Source organism: Acanthaster planci, linkage group LG01, assembly GCF_054643075.1.
Source record: "Acanthaster planci isolate LZ-2023a linkage group LG01, COTS_SCS, whole genome shotgun sequence".
Classification (NCBI taxonomy): domain Eukaryota; kingdom Metazoa; phylum Echinodermata; class Asteroidea; order Valvatida; family Acanthasteridae; genus Acanthaster; species Acanthaster planci.
The window spans coordinates 28,239,209-28,259,605 of NC_141777.1; the positions used below are offsets into that span (position 1 = coordinate 28,239,209).

At 39.5% G+C, this 20,397-nt stretch overlaps 1 protein-coding gene across 1 annotated transcript; it reads right to left on the bottom strand.

Moving 5' to 3' along the window:
- Positions 1-1,595: 1,595 nt before the first annotated feature.
- On the bottom strand, positions 1,596-19,557 carry LOC110975225 (MAP/microtubule affinity-regulating kinase 3-like). Its single transcript, XM_087137488.1, has 4 exons — positions 19,313-19,557; positions 10,394-10,568; positions 6,019-6,171; positions 1,596-1,743 (listed from the first exon to the last, which is right to left on the bottom strand). The coding sequence occupies exons 2-4, from the start codon at positions 10,451-10,453 to the stop codon at positions 1,648-1,650; spliced, it is 309 nt and encodes a 102-aa protein (XP_086993614.1). The 5' UTR covers positions 10,454-10,568; positions 19,313-19,557; the 3' UTR covers positions 1,596-1,647.
- Between the last annotated feature and the right edge of the window lie 840 nt (positions 19,558-20,397).

Here is a 20,397-nt window from a genome sequence, read left to right on the forward strand (position 1 = left end):
TACCCTGTAGTGGATAAATGGAAACTGCCAGTACCCCACATCGGATAAATGGAAACTGTAGTGGATAAATGGAACCTGCCAATACCCTGTAGTGGATAAATGGAAACTGCCGGTACCCCACAGTGGATAAATGGAAACTATAGTGGATAAATGGAACCTGTAGGCGTTGAAGTCTCCACAGATTCCCGGTGCGACGTTCATATTCAAGCATAATTTCTTGCACATGTAACTTGATATACATGTATATGTATGTCAATGTGCTTTGCCTGGAAAATCAACACTTACTGCAAATCAGATTGCTCTTTCATAATTCACCCGAACAGTAATGGAAAAATGTCATTAAAAGAAAGACAGAATTCTTTCATTTGGGTTCAGATAAAGCAATGAATAGGGTAATTTGGAACAACATGCCATTACCGTGCATGCATCAACACAGGAATTGATACTAAAAAGCGGTATGGAACCCAGGTTCCACCAAGAATGCACAACAAAAATACATGTACATACAGTGTATACCACAGTGCTGGCATATGTGCATGCATAACTGTATTCACAGTGTGCCCTGGGGAACAGTGTGTCTAACATTATCTCATTCCAATATAGACTGGTTCCCTTTGATGCCTGCCAGGTGCTTGGCATTTTCAGTGGTGCAGTAGGGTACCACTCTGATGGAAATTACCAGCCAGACAGTACATGCTGACATGGGAGAATCTGTCATCACACGAATGAGCACTTTGGGATGTCAACAGACCAATGAAATTATTGCCGCCACTCATGTGATAAATTCCTACAGTTCTGGCCTGTTCAAGGGTATAATCCCATCTCCCTGTGCGAGACAGAGGGAGAGAACCGGCAGAGCAGCCATGGCCATTAAGGAGGGTGATGGCTGGCTATCTCCTTGGGGCTATGATCATCAATGATGAGGCAATGCATGCAGCGTGAGATGCCATCTACAGTACCTAAGAGAGAACATGGCAGGCTGAACTGCGTCCAAGACAAGACTCTGAATCACCTAAGTCTTCAAGATACCAGATTAAGATGGACACACACTCAGAGATACAATCAGCAGTGATAATGAGCAATGATGGGCTTGGACCACCACATGTTCCTTGATACAGGTTTCATACGTAATACTCAAACTATTACAATAAACAAAATTTATTTACCTAACAGTCCTCAACCCTCCAATTTCAATATGATGTTACATACACCCTACAGGTTTGAGTAAAGGTGCCAAAATACAGTACATACATGTACAAAGTCAATACATGTAACTTGCCAAGAACTCTCAAATACAAACAAATAAAACAACAAAAAATAGAATCAGTTCAAGTCAATAAACTCTAAAAATCAATCTTAGTAAGACAAACCCTAGATTCAGCCCACTTCCACATGCACAGACAAGTACTCATACACTACATTTGAAGAAATTCACATAACAAAATTTATTAACAAAACTGAAATAAATACAAGTTTCAAAAATTTGCTTCAGCGAAACAAAAATGAACAGACCACTGCCTGCTCTTTGCAAATTCAATACAGAGGTGTAAATTCAGTGCCACCTTCCAAAAGATGTGCCTACGTATCACATTGCTTGAAAACGTGTTCAAATGACAAATTCAAGTAAACTGACTAGATTTCCACGTATTAGGCAAAGTGAGTATCAAACAGATCGACAAGATTTCTTACCTTTTGAAGACTACTTGGATTTAGCTGGGTTTTATCAATGATCTTTATTGCCACCTGCAATGTGGAAAAAAAAGAGACAAACCTCTCTTTAGAATACGCAGACTAAAAATAACTATGACTTCATAGTGTGTTTTTCAGCAGATTTTTTCCTGTGTTGGCTTCAACATTCATGTACAGGTACTGTCATGTAGTCAGGATTCAATTGTGCAAATGTCTGCAATACTTGTACTTTGAACTTGTTGATAATCTGCTGATGGGACTGCAGTTATATTTTGGTCCTTGCAGTAATGTGGAGTTCAGTACTGAATTCATCTTTATGTAAGCACTCCTTTACTGGCAGAACACATGAATACCAGGTTTCTGCAATTTAAGTACAATTTAAAGACATGTATGAATGTGAAATTTGTCGTTATTCAGAGTTGACAGATGCATGTAAAATGCGCTGCATGGCAAAATTGCATTGCTATTTGCACTGGATGCAAGACGCATTGTCTCAAGGTTGTGGGTTAGACCTTGTGTTGTTTATGTTCAGCAAATGCATACATGTACATCCATATATAATCCTCCATGCTGCTCCAGAATACCATTCACAATACCTCAACATAATGAGAGGAACTACCAGAGGAGTTTGAAGGATAGAGGCAGTGGGCACCCCTCCACAGAATATATTGAAGAAATATCAGAGGAGTTTGAAGGATTGAGGCAGTGGGCACCCCTCCACAGAATATATTGAAGAAATATCAGAGGAGTTTGAAGGATTGAGGCAGTGGGCACCCCTCCACAGAATATATTGAAGAAATATCAGAGGAGTTTGAAGGATTGAGGCAGTGGGCACCCCTCCACAGAATATATTAAAGAAATATCAGAGGAGTTTGAAGGATAGAGGCAGTGGGCACCCCTCCACAGAATATATTGAAGAAATATCAGAGGAGTTTGAAGGATTGAGGCAGTGGGCACCCCTCCACAGAATATATTGAAGAAATATCGGAGGAGTTTGAAGGACTGAGGCTGTACCCAATTTTTCCATGGGGCAGTTGGCGGATTTCGAAGGACTGAAGGTGTATCCTCTGAAAGGGGCCTAGGCTGTTACAGTAAATTCATAAAGCGTTTTTTCCTTTCAACAATCCTAATTCATATTAACAATCTCCCAATTCCAAATGAATCCAGGCGTACAATTATTTTTTCATGGGGCAGTTGGCGGATTTCGAAGGACTGAAGGTGTATCCTCTGAAAGGTGGCCTAGGCTGTTACAGTAAATTCATAAAGCGTTTTTTCCTTTCAACAATCCTAATTCATATTAACAATCTCCCAATTCCAAATGAATCCAGGCGTACAATTATTTTTTCATGGGGCAGTTGGCGGATTTCGAAGGACTGAAGGTGTATCCTCTGAAAGGTGGCCTAGGCTGTTACAGTAAATTCATAAAGCGTTTTTTCCTTTCAACAATCCTAATTCATATTAACAATCTCCCAATTCCAAATGAATCCAGGCGTACAATTATTTCCAAGTGACAGTATTTCACACACATTTGTAGTTGTGATGCAACTGGAAATTCTTTGCTTTCCTTATAAATGGCACAAGAGGTTCATCAAATGTTATCTCAATCTCCCTTCAGCCACTAGCCGATATCAGAATCTGACAACTATATGGAATTACAAATTCACCAGATAATCGGCCATATGATGGGCTGAATTATTCAAACTCTCCTTGATGCTAAGTTAAAAGTCTACACAATAGATCAAACCACTTCAGGGAAATTTTGTCTTGAATCCAGTACCTATTTTTTTTTTAAAAAGGAACACTTCTTCAAACGAATAGACACAAACACTGGAGTTTACTCCACCATGCCCTGCAATGCACCGGTATCATTCACATTCTACGAAATGAGAGGAAGAGATGATGTCACTGACTCCATCTGCCTTTTTCAAGCGTTCAGTCACAGGACACACACTCTCCCCATACTTCCGAGTATTATGAGCTCACCCTAGTGGCCAATCAATAATACAAATCAACGGCGACCACTGCATCTGACTAATTGACTTGACATGGACTCTTCAAGGGAAGACGTGCGGTAGTCCTAAGGAGGGAGTGGCAAACAAGTGTTCCACATATACATGCGAGGGAACTTCTGAGAAGAATTACTCAGTCTTGTCTGAATTCCCTTGTTTTTACCTGCTGACCCCTTTTGATTTTGTCGGCGCGCAATCTGGTGAATAACACAAAGGCTGCTGCTGTAAATTCAACGAGTTCAAACAGCTCCAGTGTACCACCAAGGGCATTTCATTTTGTTCACTGATCAGGTCCATGAAAACTCACTGAACCAGCCCAGGGCAAGAAAGCCTTTGAGTCAGAAAGGAATCTTGGGGTTAGATGAGAACCAAAATATTCCTGAATACAATATTTGAAGTGGGGTAGCAGTTGTGTAAAAAGTGTTCAACGTAAAGGCTCAAAGGTCAAAACCAGGAAATAAATCCAAACAATAGTCCTCACACCAACCAAGCTGTTTATTATGTATTTTTGTCTGTCACACACACACCACATTTTGCTATGTGCCTAAAATTATATAGAGTTCCAGTACATTTAATAAGTTACACAATACCTAAGAAAATGGATCCAATTTTGTTGCATTCAAACATTCTTTGAATTTTGAAGGCAACAGACACTTCTGTTTAATTCACCACCAATCTTCAGAGTTTTTCCTTTTTTTGTGGTTGTTTTGTTTCGCTGTGACATTAAATGAAAGCAAGGTCTACTAATGTGTGTCCATGAGGCACAAAATCAGGCCCCTCCACTACGGCAGCCAAGCAAAGGATTTAAACAATGTGTCAAAATGCCCAAAAAAAATCCCCTGATCAATCAAACTACAAGCACACACAAAATGAAACTGCATGTAAACTCTGCCTTGGCTGACAAGGCCTTGGTGAACTCCATTCTGTCATTCTTTCAGTAGAAATTTCAACGACTGAAACTGCCACTTCTTTTTCCTACTCCGGCCAAACAAAGAAATTCCAACACAATGGATCCACTTTCACAGTATGCAAATGATGCACATTCACATACATGTACAGTAAAACTCAGCACTCGACAACCCTGCACCACACTAAACCCAAGGCATAAGAAAAAAAAAACCAACGGGACATTTTCACTCTCATTACTGAATCCAGTTTATTCCAGTAGCCACACTAGTCATTCAGTTACACTTCCACTTACTAGATGCTAAAAAGCGTGTACTTTCTGAAAATGCATGTGACCTGAGTGAACCCAACTAATGTTTGCCGTTCAAACCTTTTGTTCAGTTCTGTACTCTGTATTTATCAAAACCTATTTTGCGGACACCAGATTTTTGTCACGTAGAAGTATTGTATTCATGTACAAAGAAAAGGCTTTAATGGTGAGGTAAGCACTACTACTCCGGAAGCAGTCTGGTTGTGGGGGAGAATTCAACACAAGCCAAACAAAAATTCTTTGAAAAGCGGTAGGGAAAAGAAAGACTTAGAACCTAGATTTCCCACCTAGAATTTGTACGTAGTTAATTCACAAGAAGCTGGTGAAAAAAAGGGTGAAATAAATCTGAACCTTTCAATCCTTTTCTGATTGGATTCATCACATATGATTTCAAAGTTCTACTTGCCGTTTTGTAAACAAGCGTGTTATCTGACTACGCAAACATTGAGAGTTTACTGGGATACTGTTTCACTATTCATACAGTTTGTATTAAACACAAAAAACTGTTTAAATACAAGCCTTCTGGTGATGGCCCATGCATTTAACTGAAAACCAACGTCAAGACTGACCAATGGAGTGAATGTTTAATTCCGTGATCCTTTAGTGAATCAAACTGCTCCTAAAGTATCTGAAAACGTATGCTGTTGAATCTGACAGAATCAATCTCTGGCCAGCAAAATGAAACAGCAATTGTTCAATATTGGACACTGCTGGATCCAGGATAAGTTTTGAAGAAATTGACAACTGACCGGAAAACTTATTGATCAATAACACCACAAAGAAATGCTTGTTCACAAGGGATCCATTTTGATCAGGTTCCCTTCATTTATTTTATTTAAGATAATCTGTCAAATGGGGTGGTGCCAGACTTTTGAGGATTGCCAGCCTCACTTTCATATTTAAAAAGATGTTTCTGAAAAAATTCTAATAAATCACAAATCTATAATTATTCATTATCGCAAATGAAATTAATCTTTAAGGAAGTTTTATTTTATCCCTTCCATTTTTAATGCCAGGTTCCAAAAATTACAAAAAGTAATAACCTCGCTTTCAACTCAATATGGCCAACTTGTGAATAGGGTCAATAATTCCTTTTGTGCTTACCTCTTTCCCTGTGGGTATATGCTTAGCGAGTTTGACCTTGGCAAAGTTACCCTTGCCAATAGTTTTGATGAGGCGGTATCTCCCGACATGGGGCTGGTCATCAGCCATTCGTGTGCTCCGACTTCTCGACGAGGATGTGTTTGAATCGTCTCCCTAAAGAAAAAAGAGGAACTGGATGAATCCCAAGCATGAGACAACACAATGTTTGGGATGTGGGCAGACAGTGACAGGATATTCGTGTGTAGCGCATAAACTTTGTGCACGTACACTATACCAGTATTGTGTACATAATGTTTACATAGTACCTGTACAAGTTTACTGAATACAACGCATTGTACATGTACATGTACACATAGTACTGTATAGCAGGTGCATGTACTGTAGTTCCCACTTCAAGGTGAGTAATCACTAGACATTTCAATAACAAAGTTATTCTGGAGAATTGTAAATATTCAGAATGGTATTACACATACTACACATGACCAAAGAGAAAAGAGAAATATAACACTTCGTCTAAACGCAACACTAATATACCGGTATGTACTTTCCAATGAAAAAAAATAAAACATTCTGTATTTACATGTACATGTACATGTATGAGGAATTTGAAGCAGCGAAACCATGAAAAATGAGTAGTTGTGAACTTGAGGATTTTAAAACTACATGTAATTATAGGAAAGTATTCCAAGCAACCAAATAATAAGACGCTCGAGTACAACTATGAAGAATTGGTATCTGTACCCATGGGCAACTCTTCGACCACCTTGAACCCATTCCAAACTCAGATTATCTGAACTTAAGCCCCTCTTTGTAAGGTTGATTTCCTTCAATAAATGACTCCTATCCCCTCCCTCCCCATACAATTCAAGACAGGTCCTTCCAATTTTGAAGGCTGGCTAACTCAAACACAAGTCCAGAATTACTCCTGTATGTACGTGTAAATTTGTAGTAACAACAACAAACCAGAGTTCATGTCTTTTTTTAACAGATTTCTAGGCTTTTCCACTTTTCTAAAGCTCCCGAGGCCTTTTTCTGGGTTTGCCATGAGAAAAATGTATCAATTGTCAGCAACAGTCAAAGATTTAAAGATTCATATTAAATCACAAGATGATGTCATCATGGTGTCACTGTCATAATGGTATATTCTTTTAACCCCAACAGATTTTATATGTGTGAAGTTTCAAATTAATCTGACTTGGAATAGTGTAAAAAAACTGTAGAAAAAAATTACAGGAAAAAGGAAATAATAACAATAATTTAAAACTCTGCAGATGAGGTCGTCAAAAATCACTTCATCATTGGAATGCACGACATATGCATATTTTATCACCAAGTTTCAAGATGATCGGATGATCTGTTATATGCAAAGCACAAAAATTACTACTTCGATGACACGATCATGACATCCTAAACATTTCCGCCAATGGTGCATATTAAAACCCTCCTTTAGTTTTACAGCACAAATATGCATAAGTGCCCAAGGTCACTCTCTTGCACGTTGGTCCAGTGCACAACATGACACAGCTGTGCTTCTTTGAGGTGCTTACCAAGTGACCCAAAGAGTGACTTCAGCATAGGAGGGTTTTAATGTTGTCTCAAAAAGGTTTGTTATTTAGAAACTTGTTTTGTTCACCAGTATGCCGACACGAAGAATGAAACAAGAAATATATTATAATTCATACAATAAAATGATATCATCGTGATGTCATCTTTATTTTCACCTATAACACACAGAACCTAAGCTGAACACAAATTTACAACTTAATCAGATTTGTACTTTGGAAGATACTGGCCTTCAAGGAATTGTACAATAATGGCTTGTCACATGACTTGTGATGACATTATCATGACGTCAGTATTCATCAAACATCTTCAATCTAAGGTCTTGCATATTACTTGGTTTAAATTTGGATAAGACAGAAGATCAAAAACTGGCTGAAAAGCCACTGACAAAAATCATGTACAGAGTCTGTGGGTTTGGGGGAAAAAATAAGGAAAATTAAAACTTGACAAAAAAAGCACGCTTTTCACCGCTTGAAAATAAAGCCAAAAACAAACAAAACAGCCTTATAATATGTAGCATGTGACACATCACACAACAAGCTGGCATCATTCATGTGCGCAAACTGTCGCACGGATGAATTTTGGCTTGTGAATAATTAATTCTGAGACAGTGATCTCTACCCAAGAACCTTCCAACCTAAGGAACAGTACGGACTGCATGTACAATGAACTTTGTATTGCACATGGCTGGGGGTAACCACCTTACATTTTTAAGCAATTTACTACAATAGGACGGGCTACTGGTATTTACGGAATTTGGAGCTAACCAAGCCAAGCAATTATTAATTGGAGGTAATTAGTTAGTGAATGTACACGTATTACCGTCTGTTTTCACATGTATGAATGTGAATGTAAGTAATGTTAATTCCCCCATTAGGCTGTATTACAAAAATGCCCACTCTCATATTTGTATGCTGGATTTCTGATGCTAACAGAAATGATGGTTGTTACAGCCTCAAATTTTCTGGTACATACATACAGTATCGGTTCATAGGTACCGGCAGTGTCATGTAAACTGAAAATCCAGACTGTGATGTATAAATACACAGCAGTAACCTGGACTTATCTAATGAGAGGCAGCTTTGATGATGATGAGCAAAGTGAATAAACACCACCCATGTTGTTACTGCTCACATGCACAGTACCAGTACAACAAGAGCACAAGACAACATGGTACTGCTCTGGACATGTGCAAGATGTGGGGGGGGGAAGGGGGGGGTCAGCACACTCTTTCTTAATTTCATTATAAGGGTGTCACAGTCTGAGGGACTGTTGACCTAGCAAGGGGCCACACCAAGTTACGTCTATAGGTCTGCATTTTACCATTGTCATTGATAAAGACAACACTAGTTCAATGATGCAAGTCAGAGTCTTGAATTTGGGCCAGCAACATTTTTACAAGAAGAACGCTATATCTCTGCCAAACTAACTGAGGTACATGTATGTGTATGTGTATTGTTCAATTTTAATACAATAGGCATGTACATACGTGTACATGTACATGTATGCCCATTGTAGTGAAATTGAACAATTGTTCACAACTGCATCCAATTAAGGCCTTGGTGGGATTTTACCCTTACAATGTACCTTGATACATGTATGTCCAACACAAAATCACAAAGTTACATGTACCGGCAGCTGTAAACTGACAAAGAATCTGTCCTAATTTCAACGTAATCATACACCTACATGACCCTCCCCAAAGCCAAGTAGCTTTCAGAGGAAAGGAAAGTAAAAGTACACTTTACTCATACATGATGTAAACATACCAGTACATATCAACGATGAAGCATAATGCCACTCTTAAACTCAGTTGTCAAGGTATATGTAGTGTGCATACCGGCACATACATTCACAAAGGGAACTTTATAAGCAGTTTGTAGTGAAGTCATTAGGGGGATTCTTGATAGGCAAGATATTGGTAATTAGCAAAGAAAAGACAACCTTGCAACTGGGCACCAGATTTCATTTTGAGTTGTACCTAGCAGCCACTTCACTGCATTTCAGCACAATCATTCTTCCCTTGAAAAGTCTTGGACAAGTGTGCCAGTGAAAATAAAGCACCTCTTAACTTAATAATTCACAGTCTGCACAGAGAAGGGCAGCTGTTTTTAGAATATGACAATTATCCTGGTGCATTCAATTCCAAACAAATACCATCAGGTCATATTTCATGTTGTGCAAGGCATCAGAAAGGTGAAATACGCCACTGTTGTTAGCATAAATGCAAGGAGATTTATGATGTACCACAGTATACAAAGGTGCTGTAACAAAAATGTACATCAGGTTGACAGAGTAGTACCTTCATTTATCCCTCTTGGGGGAGGATGCCCATTTCTCATGCATCAATTCAAATTAACAATTTTGATCTGCTCTTCCAACAATAATCAGTAATTTAAATACAAACAATGTAAAAAAAATAATAAGATTAAAAATAAGAAACCAGAACCTAAAATCCTTGATGTGCCTAGTGTGTACCATCTGTATGGAAGTGTGGTGCAATGGCCTATAATGCTGGTCGTGGAGTACTCAATATTGCAATCACCTGATTTTTTCTTACAAGGCGAAACCTTTTTTATTCTTGGCATGACACTGAAAATTAATAGCAATAATTGTTGCCTCGCTGGGATGTACAAACCTTTTCAACTGCTTGAGGACAAATAGCAAAATAGCACAGCCAAGGGTAAAAAAAAATCCATATCCGACATCAAAGCAGTCAAAAACTGTTGACTATTCTAGTTTGTCATAATTCACAATGGTTAGCTATTAATTACTTCTTGGTAAAATGGGAAATTTGGAACTTTCTACTCACATGACCATGATGCCTCCTATCTTCATGCACTGTGGACAGTACAGGGGTGCGTGATGACATGGCGGGGTTGCTCAACCGTGGCAATATCACAACCTACATGTAGTTTTAATACTCCTAGGCGTCCAGTGTGCAACTGACCGTGGCTAACAATGGAGGGGCCAGCTAGCTGTGAGACCTGCGAATAGAAATGATACGTGGTTATTGAAACAATGACAAACCTGTTACCTGTACCAATCTACCAGTATATAGACAATACTTTAATGTCCTGAACAGAACATCAACTTTTAAAACACTGACCCATCTGCCCAGACTTGAAGCCCCCTCCCCTTCACTAGCAAAGAAGAGAGGTTGGGGAATCATATCATATTGGTATCCAGCCCACCACACAGTTGGTGAGTTTCCACCAAAGCACCATCATTGCTATGCAAAAGCATGGCATCTCTTATTCCCTCGTGACAGGCTGTCCTTTCAAGAACTGTGCTTTTTACAGTGAATATTTTGTATCATCATGCATAAACTACTGGTAAGGTTCCACCCATTAACTGAATCCCACTCCAATGGTAGTCAGGTTAGCGTAGCGGTTCTTTCCTCGCCTTCCACCTCTGCAGTCCAGGTTCGAATCCCAGCCCAGTCTGCATGTGGATGGGATTTTCAGTTCCTACCCAATTCCATGGGTTTTACCCAGAATATTCCTCTGGGGTTTTCCTCCCACCTCTAAAACTGCAACTGCTTCTCACAGTCTCCTCTCGACAGGTTTCTTCAGGCTTGCGAGCGGTCATTACCAGAAATGATTGATAATAATAATTACATGTAGTGACTAGTCAAGACCCTGAAGCTCCAGACTGAGACCCAATGGCCAAAAACTAAGACTGAGAACACAGGGTGTGAAGTCAAGACCAAGACCAAGACCTTAAGGGTGAGACTGAGACACAGTCGCGCTTTAGCACTTGATCAACTCGACGCACGCATGTGGTAAAGTACATGTACACTGTACCTACATGTAAGTACCACAGAGGAATTTCTGTTACTAGAAATGCAGTGACATGTGGGTACCAGATTATTCAATTTTCTTCTTCAGAACCAATAACGTGCTGTCTTGAGACTTTCGAAAGTAAGTTAGATTATATAAACTTATTTGATTTTTTGCTTTTTCCATTATTTTGAAGTCAGACAAATTTACCATAACTTTCAGAGAAAATGTTCTAAAGCAATTCCCCAAATTTGAAATCAGCATGGTTCTGTCTTGCATTCTGGCAGATTTTTAAACACCTGTACATTTAGAATGCCCTTGATGCTATTCATGAGCTATATGTACTCTTACGTGCAGTTGCAGATCAATCCACATGCTGACCCTCGCATACATCCATGTGCATGTGCATGGACATGTACACATACCAGGGGTACATGTATGTGGCCACCTACTGAAAAAGCTGACAACAGCTGACATGAAGATGACATTTCAAAAGTTCACATGATTTACAATGTACATGCACATATACTTCAGAGCAGGTGTACAAAAAAGCTGAAATTCAGAGTAAAAAACTAAAACAAAGCAAAAAGCTGAAATCAGCCGAAAAGCTGAATCACACCTGATATAAATGTCTTCCTGGCTATAAATGCACTGCCCACGCACTAAATGCCAGAAGGGCTGCGTGGAATATCCGAATACTCGATTGATTATCAAATATTTGAATATTATTTTCAAAATTTGAATATTGGAATGCAAAATTCACAATAAAAGATGGGAGAAATTCCTTTTGTTTCAAATGAGAAAAATTGCACTATGGAGGCTTGTTTCAAGCAGATTCAATTGAAAAGTGACAGAAATCTTACAACAATTCAAGAAGTGAATTATTAAACATTTACATGTAAAAAGAAAGGAAATTTTCAATGGGGCAAGAAGTACTGTTTGTCTCTTAAATCTTGCTAAATCATGGCTGGAGATACTCCTAGATGTGAGAAGCTTTAATAGTAGTGTGCGTTGTTGCAACTGATTTTGTACCGGTACATGGTTTGTTCATCAACAATCTGCTTGACAGTACGACCGAAATATTCGATCAAATTGAAAGTCTAATATTCAAAAAGTTAATTATTCGAATTGACTCAGCCCTAAATGCCAGTTCTTAAGTTTATTACTTTCCTTGTGTTTACATGTACACTGGTAGTCAGAGCATTGGAGTGATCAGCTGAACTCCTTGTGCTTTGACCTTCATGGCTCAAACCACTCACTCAAGGGCAAAGCACCAAGCTACCCAGCTGAAGCGTGAGTCATGCCTGAGCTTGACCCTCGGCTGGTTCCCTGCTTGGCGGACAATTGCCTAATGACTTAATGAGCACTGCCTGCATGAATGTGTGCACAGCCAGGACCAGAAACCAGATGGGCTTCGCTTCAGTTTTTCTCACTTCATATATGGGTACATGTACTGTACTTCACCTGAATTTACAGAACAAATAGAAGTTGTGTAAACTAAAACCACTAGGTGAAATGAAAATTTGTACTTGACGAGAAAAAAACAGAATTTTGGCTACTGGTACATGCATGTACAGTGATTATACACAAGTAAATGTGGCCTTGTCAGAAACTGACAGATTGCTGTAACAACCTCTGTTATAATAAACCACTTGGCTACATTCAATACTTGTTAACATAATAAAGCTCCTCTTTCTATAGCCTAGTTGTGGTGAAGTAGAAACAGAACACTTGACAGCACAGAAAATCTGGCAGAACTGTCAACAAAATAATTCACAACTTGTGGTATCATGCTGTACATAATGGAACCCAAAATTAAACTTCGAGTAAAAATTCGATAACTCAAAGATCGGAGGAATGGATAAAACATTGGAGATATCCACGTTTGAAGCTAACAAAAGATGCCGAGTACCATACTGTCATAAGTATACATGTACCTCCACAAATGGTGCAAATTGTACTCTGCAATGGCTAATGGAAACTTCATTGTGGCTATTTTTCTTTTCATTTTTTCCAACTGTGCATGCTTTTGCTCAAAAATCATTATTTTCATAAGATTTTGTTGTTTTACCCAAAAGTTGTTATTCTTCTGATGCATAATCAATAACCCATTTAATTGTGTACCTTTGTACGGTTTGTTATGTTGAAAGATTTGTTATGTTGTTTGGTAGATAACGCTATAGCACAATGTCCCATGCATGTTCCATGTTTTCACACTGGTTTTCCTGTATTTGATCACATGACCTTTCTTTCTGCAGTAGAGTCAATGATTGGATTGCTAGTGTGCAATCTACATGTACGTACAATTCACGCTTAGCATGCAGCCGCCATAGGCATGCAGAGCTACGAACTGGCAGCTACTGTGTCAGAATCACTTTGTCCAATCACATGGTATAAGAACTAACGCAGCATACATGTACATGTGCAAAATTACATAAGCAACCTACATGGGAATCAGTGAACCAGCTCTATTTATTGTGTAAGGCTGCCAGATTGAGGTTCTGCATGCCTATGGCAGCAGCGTGCAATAAGCAAACTGGCCCCTAGCCACTACCATAGGTAGCAAGTAGACTAGCTCAGCAGTCAGGATTTTTTGTGATGGGTTATGAGTCAATGATTGGACTGCCAGTGTGCGATCTACAATTGGGCAATCAGGCCAATAGCCAGGATTTGTTGCAACTGGTCACGGATATGTAAAAGACGATCACAAAAGCAGCGTACATGTATATGCATACAAGCTTCCTAGCATGAAATGATGAAGTGCACTCAGCAGTCTCATGTTAAAGTCTCATGTTAAAGTCTCATGTTAAAGTCTCATGTTAAAGTCTCATGTTAAAGTCTCATGTTCTTTTCACCCTTTTTGAAACCGTTACGGCAGTGTTGTTTTTTTTAGATTGGCCACATAAAAACTTTGAGGTAAGCAGATGTACTGTACATGAAGATGTACACGTAGCAGGACTGGCATTTTGAGTTAGAGAGGTATTTATGCATACTCCCCTTATCTTTTTGGTGAGAATGAATTTCCAACTTTGTGCTATGGAGATTTAAATGTATATTGAAATCAGGATTGTCTCTGTTAATGCCTACAGTTTGGTTAACAGAGTTTTACTACCAGTATGACAACCTGTCCATACGTACATGTATACTACCGGAATATACTGCTAAATTTCAATTACTACATGTCAAGAACCATTTGTATGACTGGTACTGTTGCTGGATGACAAAGCCTCAACTGATCCGTATACACATGGGTAAAATCAGCAGCACACAAGACGACACGCCATGAAACAAGAGACAGCACCACACCATACTGCCTTTGAGACCCAAATATTAATGGCATGCAAGAGCAGTATGCACTGGTATGTTTATGTCTGCTGCATACATGTACTCTGCATGTTGTGCAGTTCATGACCCGGGGCTGGGGAGTCAGGTTGGCGAAGAAGTTCTTCCCTTCGCCTTCACCTCTGCAGCCCAGGTTCGATTCCCGGCTCGGTCCACACGCGGATTGTGTTTCAGTCCCTACCTGATTCCGTGAGTTTTAACCAGACATTTCCACTCTGGGGTTTTCCTCCCATCTCTAAACCTGTAAGTGCCTCTTACTGTCTCCTCTCTACAGATGTGGGTAAATGTGGGTTGTTGGTGACTGCATGAGGCGCCCCTGTATGCCATTGGCTGGACCACATTTCTACATTTCTTCGTTGTACAATGCATTTGAACATAACTTTGAAATTTAAGCTTTACAAATGAATAAGTTGTTATTATCAACCATCACATGGCACCTACGCCAATTTTTTAACAGAAGTTTCAAGTTTCTTGTGGCAAGCTAAAGACTGCTACATGTACACGGAAGGGTTTGTTTCATTTGCATAATGAGACGTTTTCAATGACATGTACATGTACTGGAGACCTGAAAGAAAAAAAAGACTCCCAACTTATTTCCTTCGAGCATGGGCCCTCATCTAACTTGGAGCACTGCTATGCACTTCCTTGGAATATAGTAATGCTAAAATACTTGCAACAGGTTATCTTGGCACCATGTGTGTTGAAATGTTACATAATTATAATAACAATGTGAAAAATGCATACATGTACATGTAGTCGTACATGCGCATGTATTAAGGGACAGATACATGTACATGTGTATAAAAGTTTGACAGTATTATGCGGGTTGTACGTGTACATGTATATGTATACTTACTGGAAGTTAATTCGATTACTCTGTTGATTAATTCCATTGAGTGATTCTTGACTTCACTGTGATGTGTACATGTATACCGCTTTGTGAGAGTATGAGATTGTCTGCATAGACAATAGTCACCATAAAATATAATCTAAGATGTTATTTCAGTGGCTCCCAATCTCCCATTGCCTCCATGCCCCAGTTCTCCAACTCCATCCAAAAGTGAAAGCATCAAGAATATGCACACTTTCCTGTTCATTGTGAATTCGAAGCAAGCACAATAAGTCATTTGACAGCATGTGCAATCCATTAGGTCACGACCTTTCACATCTGCAGGTGACAGCACCTCTTTATACAGAGTATTTACATTGTATGTTGGCTTGCTTGTTTGTGTTATGTCATGCATGTATGCCATCTAAAATCTACATTCAAACATTTTTAACCCTGACCCCCTCAGCCTTTTTTCTAGGAACCATCCTGAATCCTCTGAAATCCTCAGATTTTCAACATGAAAAATTACATTCGGCCCAAATCCTCCAAAATCCTCGAAAATATAATTTGAAGGTGTACTTAACTGTCCAAATCCTTCAAAATCGTCTGACAATTCCTGTCATTTTGAGGCAGTGTAAATGGCACTCTTGAGCTGTGCAGTTGATTCAAAAGAAATATTGGGCTGAATTTGTGCTTGACTGGGGACAAATAACATAAGGTCTAATCCATGACCCTCACGTATGGCATCCTTCAAAATCAGCCATGCACTTTTGCCATACACCCTGAATCCTCCAAATTCCTCCACTTTGCAAAAACAGATTTGGGAGGATTTGGGAGGGTTAGAGTTAAATTAATTTATTTTGCATTGATTACAATGGCATGGCAAATGCATGAATAAAGTATTATTAAAAACTTCACCGACTACAGTGCTGATCACAACATCATTAGAGTGACACATCATGAGAAATTACCCAATGGCGCTATCCAAAATCGTACATACCGGTATATGAAACATGGAGCATGCGCATAATACCGAAATCTGTTACCATTACCAAAATGTGAGTAAGATTCTCTCATATTGTCCGTATAATCTCAAAAGATTCACAACAAGATTCTTCAGCTTTTAAATAAAAAAAAAATCAAAAAGCAAACAAGTACCGCTATATACATGTACTTGCACGTGTCAGCCATGAAAAATTAATTTATGAAAATAATGTTATGAAAAAGTTGGACTATTTTCTAACGCACAAATTAACCAATACTCAAGTACTACAGTTTGTCCAAGCTTATAGTAACCTATGGTCAGCACACTCAAGGCAGATTGGACAAAGATATGACCATTTCACTAATCTGCGTTATTAAAATAGTTGAAAGGCAGGGCTTACCCTATGTTCCACACACAGCTACAAACTGGCATGATAGCATCAAACATGCAGTCAACTATCCAAGTAAACTGGCCCTTACAAATTGATTTTCTAACAATGGACGTTCAGACAGGACCTGTTGCCCGTACATGTTCATTTTTCATAGTAGCCAACAGAAATGCCATTTAGGGAATTTTGCTGGTTTTACTTGCTGATTTTCTAGTAGGCCACAAAAAGTAATTCACATGTACCAAAACGTTTGCAAGTTTTGTCATGTCTGAAGAAAGGCTATTTCAATTACTTTGTGTCAAATGATCTTATGCTAGAAAACTGCTTGCAGAACAATTAGGGTTTCTGACACAGGTTTATTGATGTGGCAGATGTACAAATGTTATTTCTGTATCACACTGACAACATATTGCACTGTACATGTACCAGTACATCACTGTATTAAAGTCAAAACTGGTGTCACAGACAAATTAACAATACAAAGTTGTATTCCCGTTAGCACTCACTGCAAGAAGCAACTGGAAAACAATTTGTTAGGCTGTAAAAGCAGGGTGCTGTTCAAGTGGCATTCTGTCATGACAGAAGTCTACAGATGCTGTTTTAGTGGACATGACTTTCTCATTACATTCTGCAGACTTAAAATACCAGTCTGTGATGTACAATCATATTTTCGAGGTGTGCGGTACACATGTTGTGCAAGCACTGAATGCAGAAAATTTATCATTTTGACTTTACATCAACACCATCAGCACACAGATGTATTTGTTGGCTTTAAACCTAGTATTTTTCAACACTGGCCCAGCTACATGTACATGAGTACTACCATGTACCAGGCCTACTAGGATACTTACTGTTGATGGCAGATCTGCCGGTCAAACTTTTCCACTTGCGTTGGACCAGCAGATGGCATTAATTTCAACACCTGACACAATGGATGTGATGCTCAAATGTTAAACTTTAAAGAAGGCAATATCAGACAATTTTCAGCAATTAATTTGGGACATTTTAAGCATGTTAGGGATCCAAGTTCGTGAGTTATGATTACCAACTGGCCAACTAATATATCCAGAAGAAAAGTCTCCTGGTGACTTCATTTTCATTTCCACTCCGAAGGCTTGGTAATAGGCCTAACTGTGGAAAGAGTTCCATGTACGGACACCACTTGACACCCTGTGCACAAACCCTTGAGACTGATTTGAAAAATTTTAAGTGTTTTCTATGCAAACGACTTGATTTTGTCCCTCCTAAATTGAACTTTTTTTGACTTGTTTTGCCTTCTGAATAGGTCACTTTAGGGAATAATTACTGGCATCTGTAATATGGAACTCTTCCCCCGACGGTTAAATAAAATTGGTAGTAGGCCCTAGGCCTACTTGTATAGGCCCTAAAACTAGCTGCTACGTGTAGCCTACCATGGCCTAGACCAAAGATTGTATAGCGCCGAAGACACAAGATGGATAACTCTGCCCAAAAGGTGTAAATACCATGGGCACCATTTGAGCAAATGATACGCCTCCATGGTTCACGGTAATGCTTAGGCCCACCAGGTGCACGTGGCTGCCGCGGCGCCTACACCTGTGCATCAATGTGCATTACGCAGGCGTATCGATTGCTCAAAAGCAGCCGCACTAGTGTGGCATGGACTCTCGCTACCACTCCATCCTTAGCCACACATCCGTATATGCAATTTTGCATGTCGGCGTAGTGAAAAAGTTCGGCGCACCCTCTTATAATTGTAGGCGCAATTGCCTCTCTGCTTTCTTAGCGCCATTTATTGAATGATTTCACTCACGTGGTTCTGGTGTTTTTCAGTCTTTTTGGCTTCACACATTCAATCTCATGGGCTTGCTCTCACAATCGCTATCTTTAAAATAAGGTCATTGAACATTACGTCACTTGACCCCTCATCATCTTGGCGGCTGTTCCATGTCAAGACATCTAAACTGCTGCCCAAGTTTTGGAAGAGCCCATTGGTACATGCAGTATCTTATTGCTCAGTCTGTGTATTATTAGATATGTTCACGGTGAAGTTCTCCATGTTGCGCTGCTATGCGGTGCTATATGATCTTTGGCCTAGACTAAGTTGCAGCAACTTTTCTAGGCCTAGGCTAGGCCTACTTCAAAGTACTTGTGCCATCATGATCATATCTGATGATCCCACCTCATCCAGTTTCAATGGTGAATCTATTTATGTTTAAAACCCCCTGAATACCTAAAATGGAAAAAGTTACATGAGCGACACTGACATGACCATACATGTTGCGACTTCTTCATGACCAAGCCCAGGCAACACAACTAAACACAGAATGCAAGTACATTATATAGGCCTGCGTGATCAAGCAAGTTACAACGTTAACAAATGGGAAAATTGAAACATCGTTTGACGTGCCAAATAGAATACTCACACAGCGGCAACACACCAAGACTTTGCGGTGAAAATCACCAGCGCCACTCCTGTAAAATCCCTGTTTCGGTGCACTAAGTCTGCTTTGAGGTACATGTCCTAATTTTCCCACAAATCCAGCCAAGAACCGCGATACATTCCCAGCGCCATGGATCCTGAAAATCAATATGGCCGACCATTCAACGAATATGCGCCGAAGTCCGGCCGAGTCAGTACCGAACGGGACTCGTTTCTTCGGATCAATGCCGAAGAGGCCTCGGCATCCCGACGCATTATGAGCACCCACCCGATGAGTCTTTCAGTGAATGACATCATCGGCCCATTGAAAATACAAAAACAGCTGGTATGGTTATCTCTTCCCATAATTATCTGTGATGTCAAAGGGGAATCCCTTATCCAGAACCAACCAAGTGTGGCCTACATTCGTGTCTACATTCACTTGCACCTGTTCCAAACAAATTATTGTTAGGAAAGCGAATAGACGGGGAATCCATGATTATATTGCAGGCTCGAGTCACGACGGGTAGGCTTCTTCTGTATTTTATTATGCATTTACAGTTTTTAATGAATAACAGCTGAATTATTCATTGATTAGGCGATGTAAACTAAACCTCTCCATGGGACTATCCATCAACCCTTTCTTTAGTACAAATGTAAAAATCGCACTTACACGTAAACGTAATACCACGAATATTTCCGACTTCCACATTTTTAACAATTTTCTTATTCCTTCATGAAAAACACTGACTCATTTTTTTGTTTTTGTAATGATTAAAAATAAATTCAGCCATCGAAAACACTGTTAAATGTGTTTACCCAACACTAATCACACTGGGACAATTATCTCGGGCAAAGTACCCCCCTCCCCAACTTTCCAATGAGCTTAGGACCCCGATCAGGTGTTCGAATTAATCTCATTTCGCGTGTGCAAACATTTTGTGCTTACAAGGTGTGAAAGCGCTTACTGGTGGCGCTATTTGAAATTGCAGTACCTATTTTACACATGGTTAATGTGTAGCGGACCGTTTGCATATGAAGTGTGTTAGCACGAAAGGTATCACTGTTCATCCAACCTCCTGTTAATCC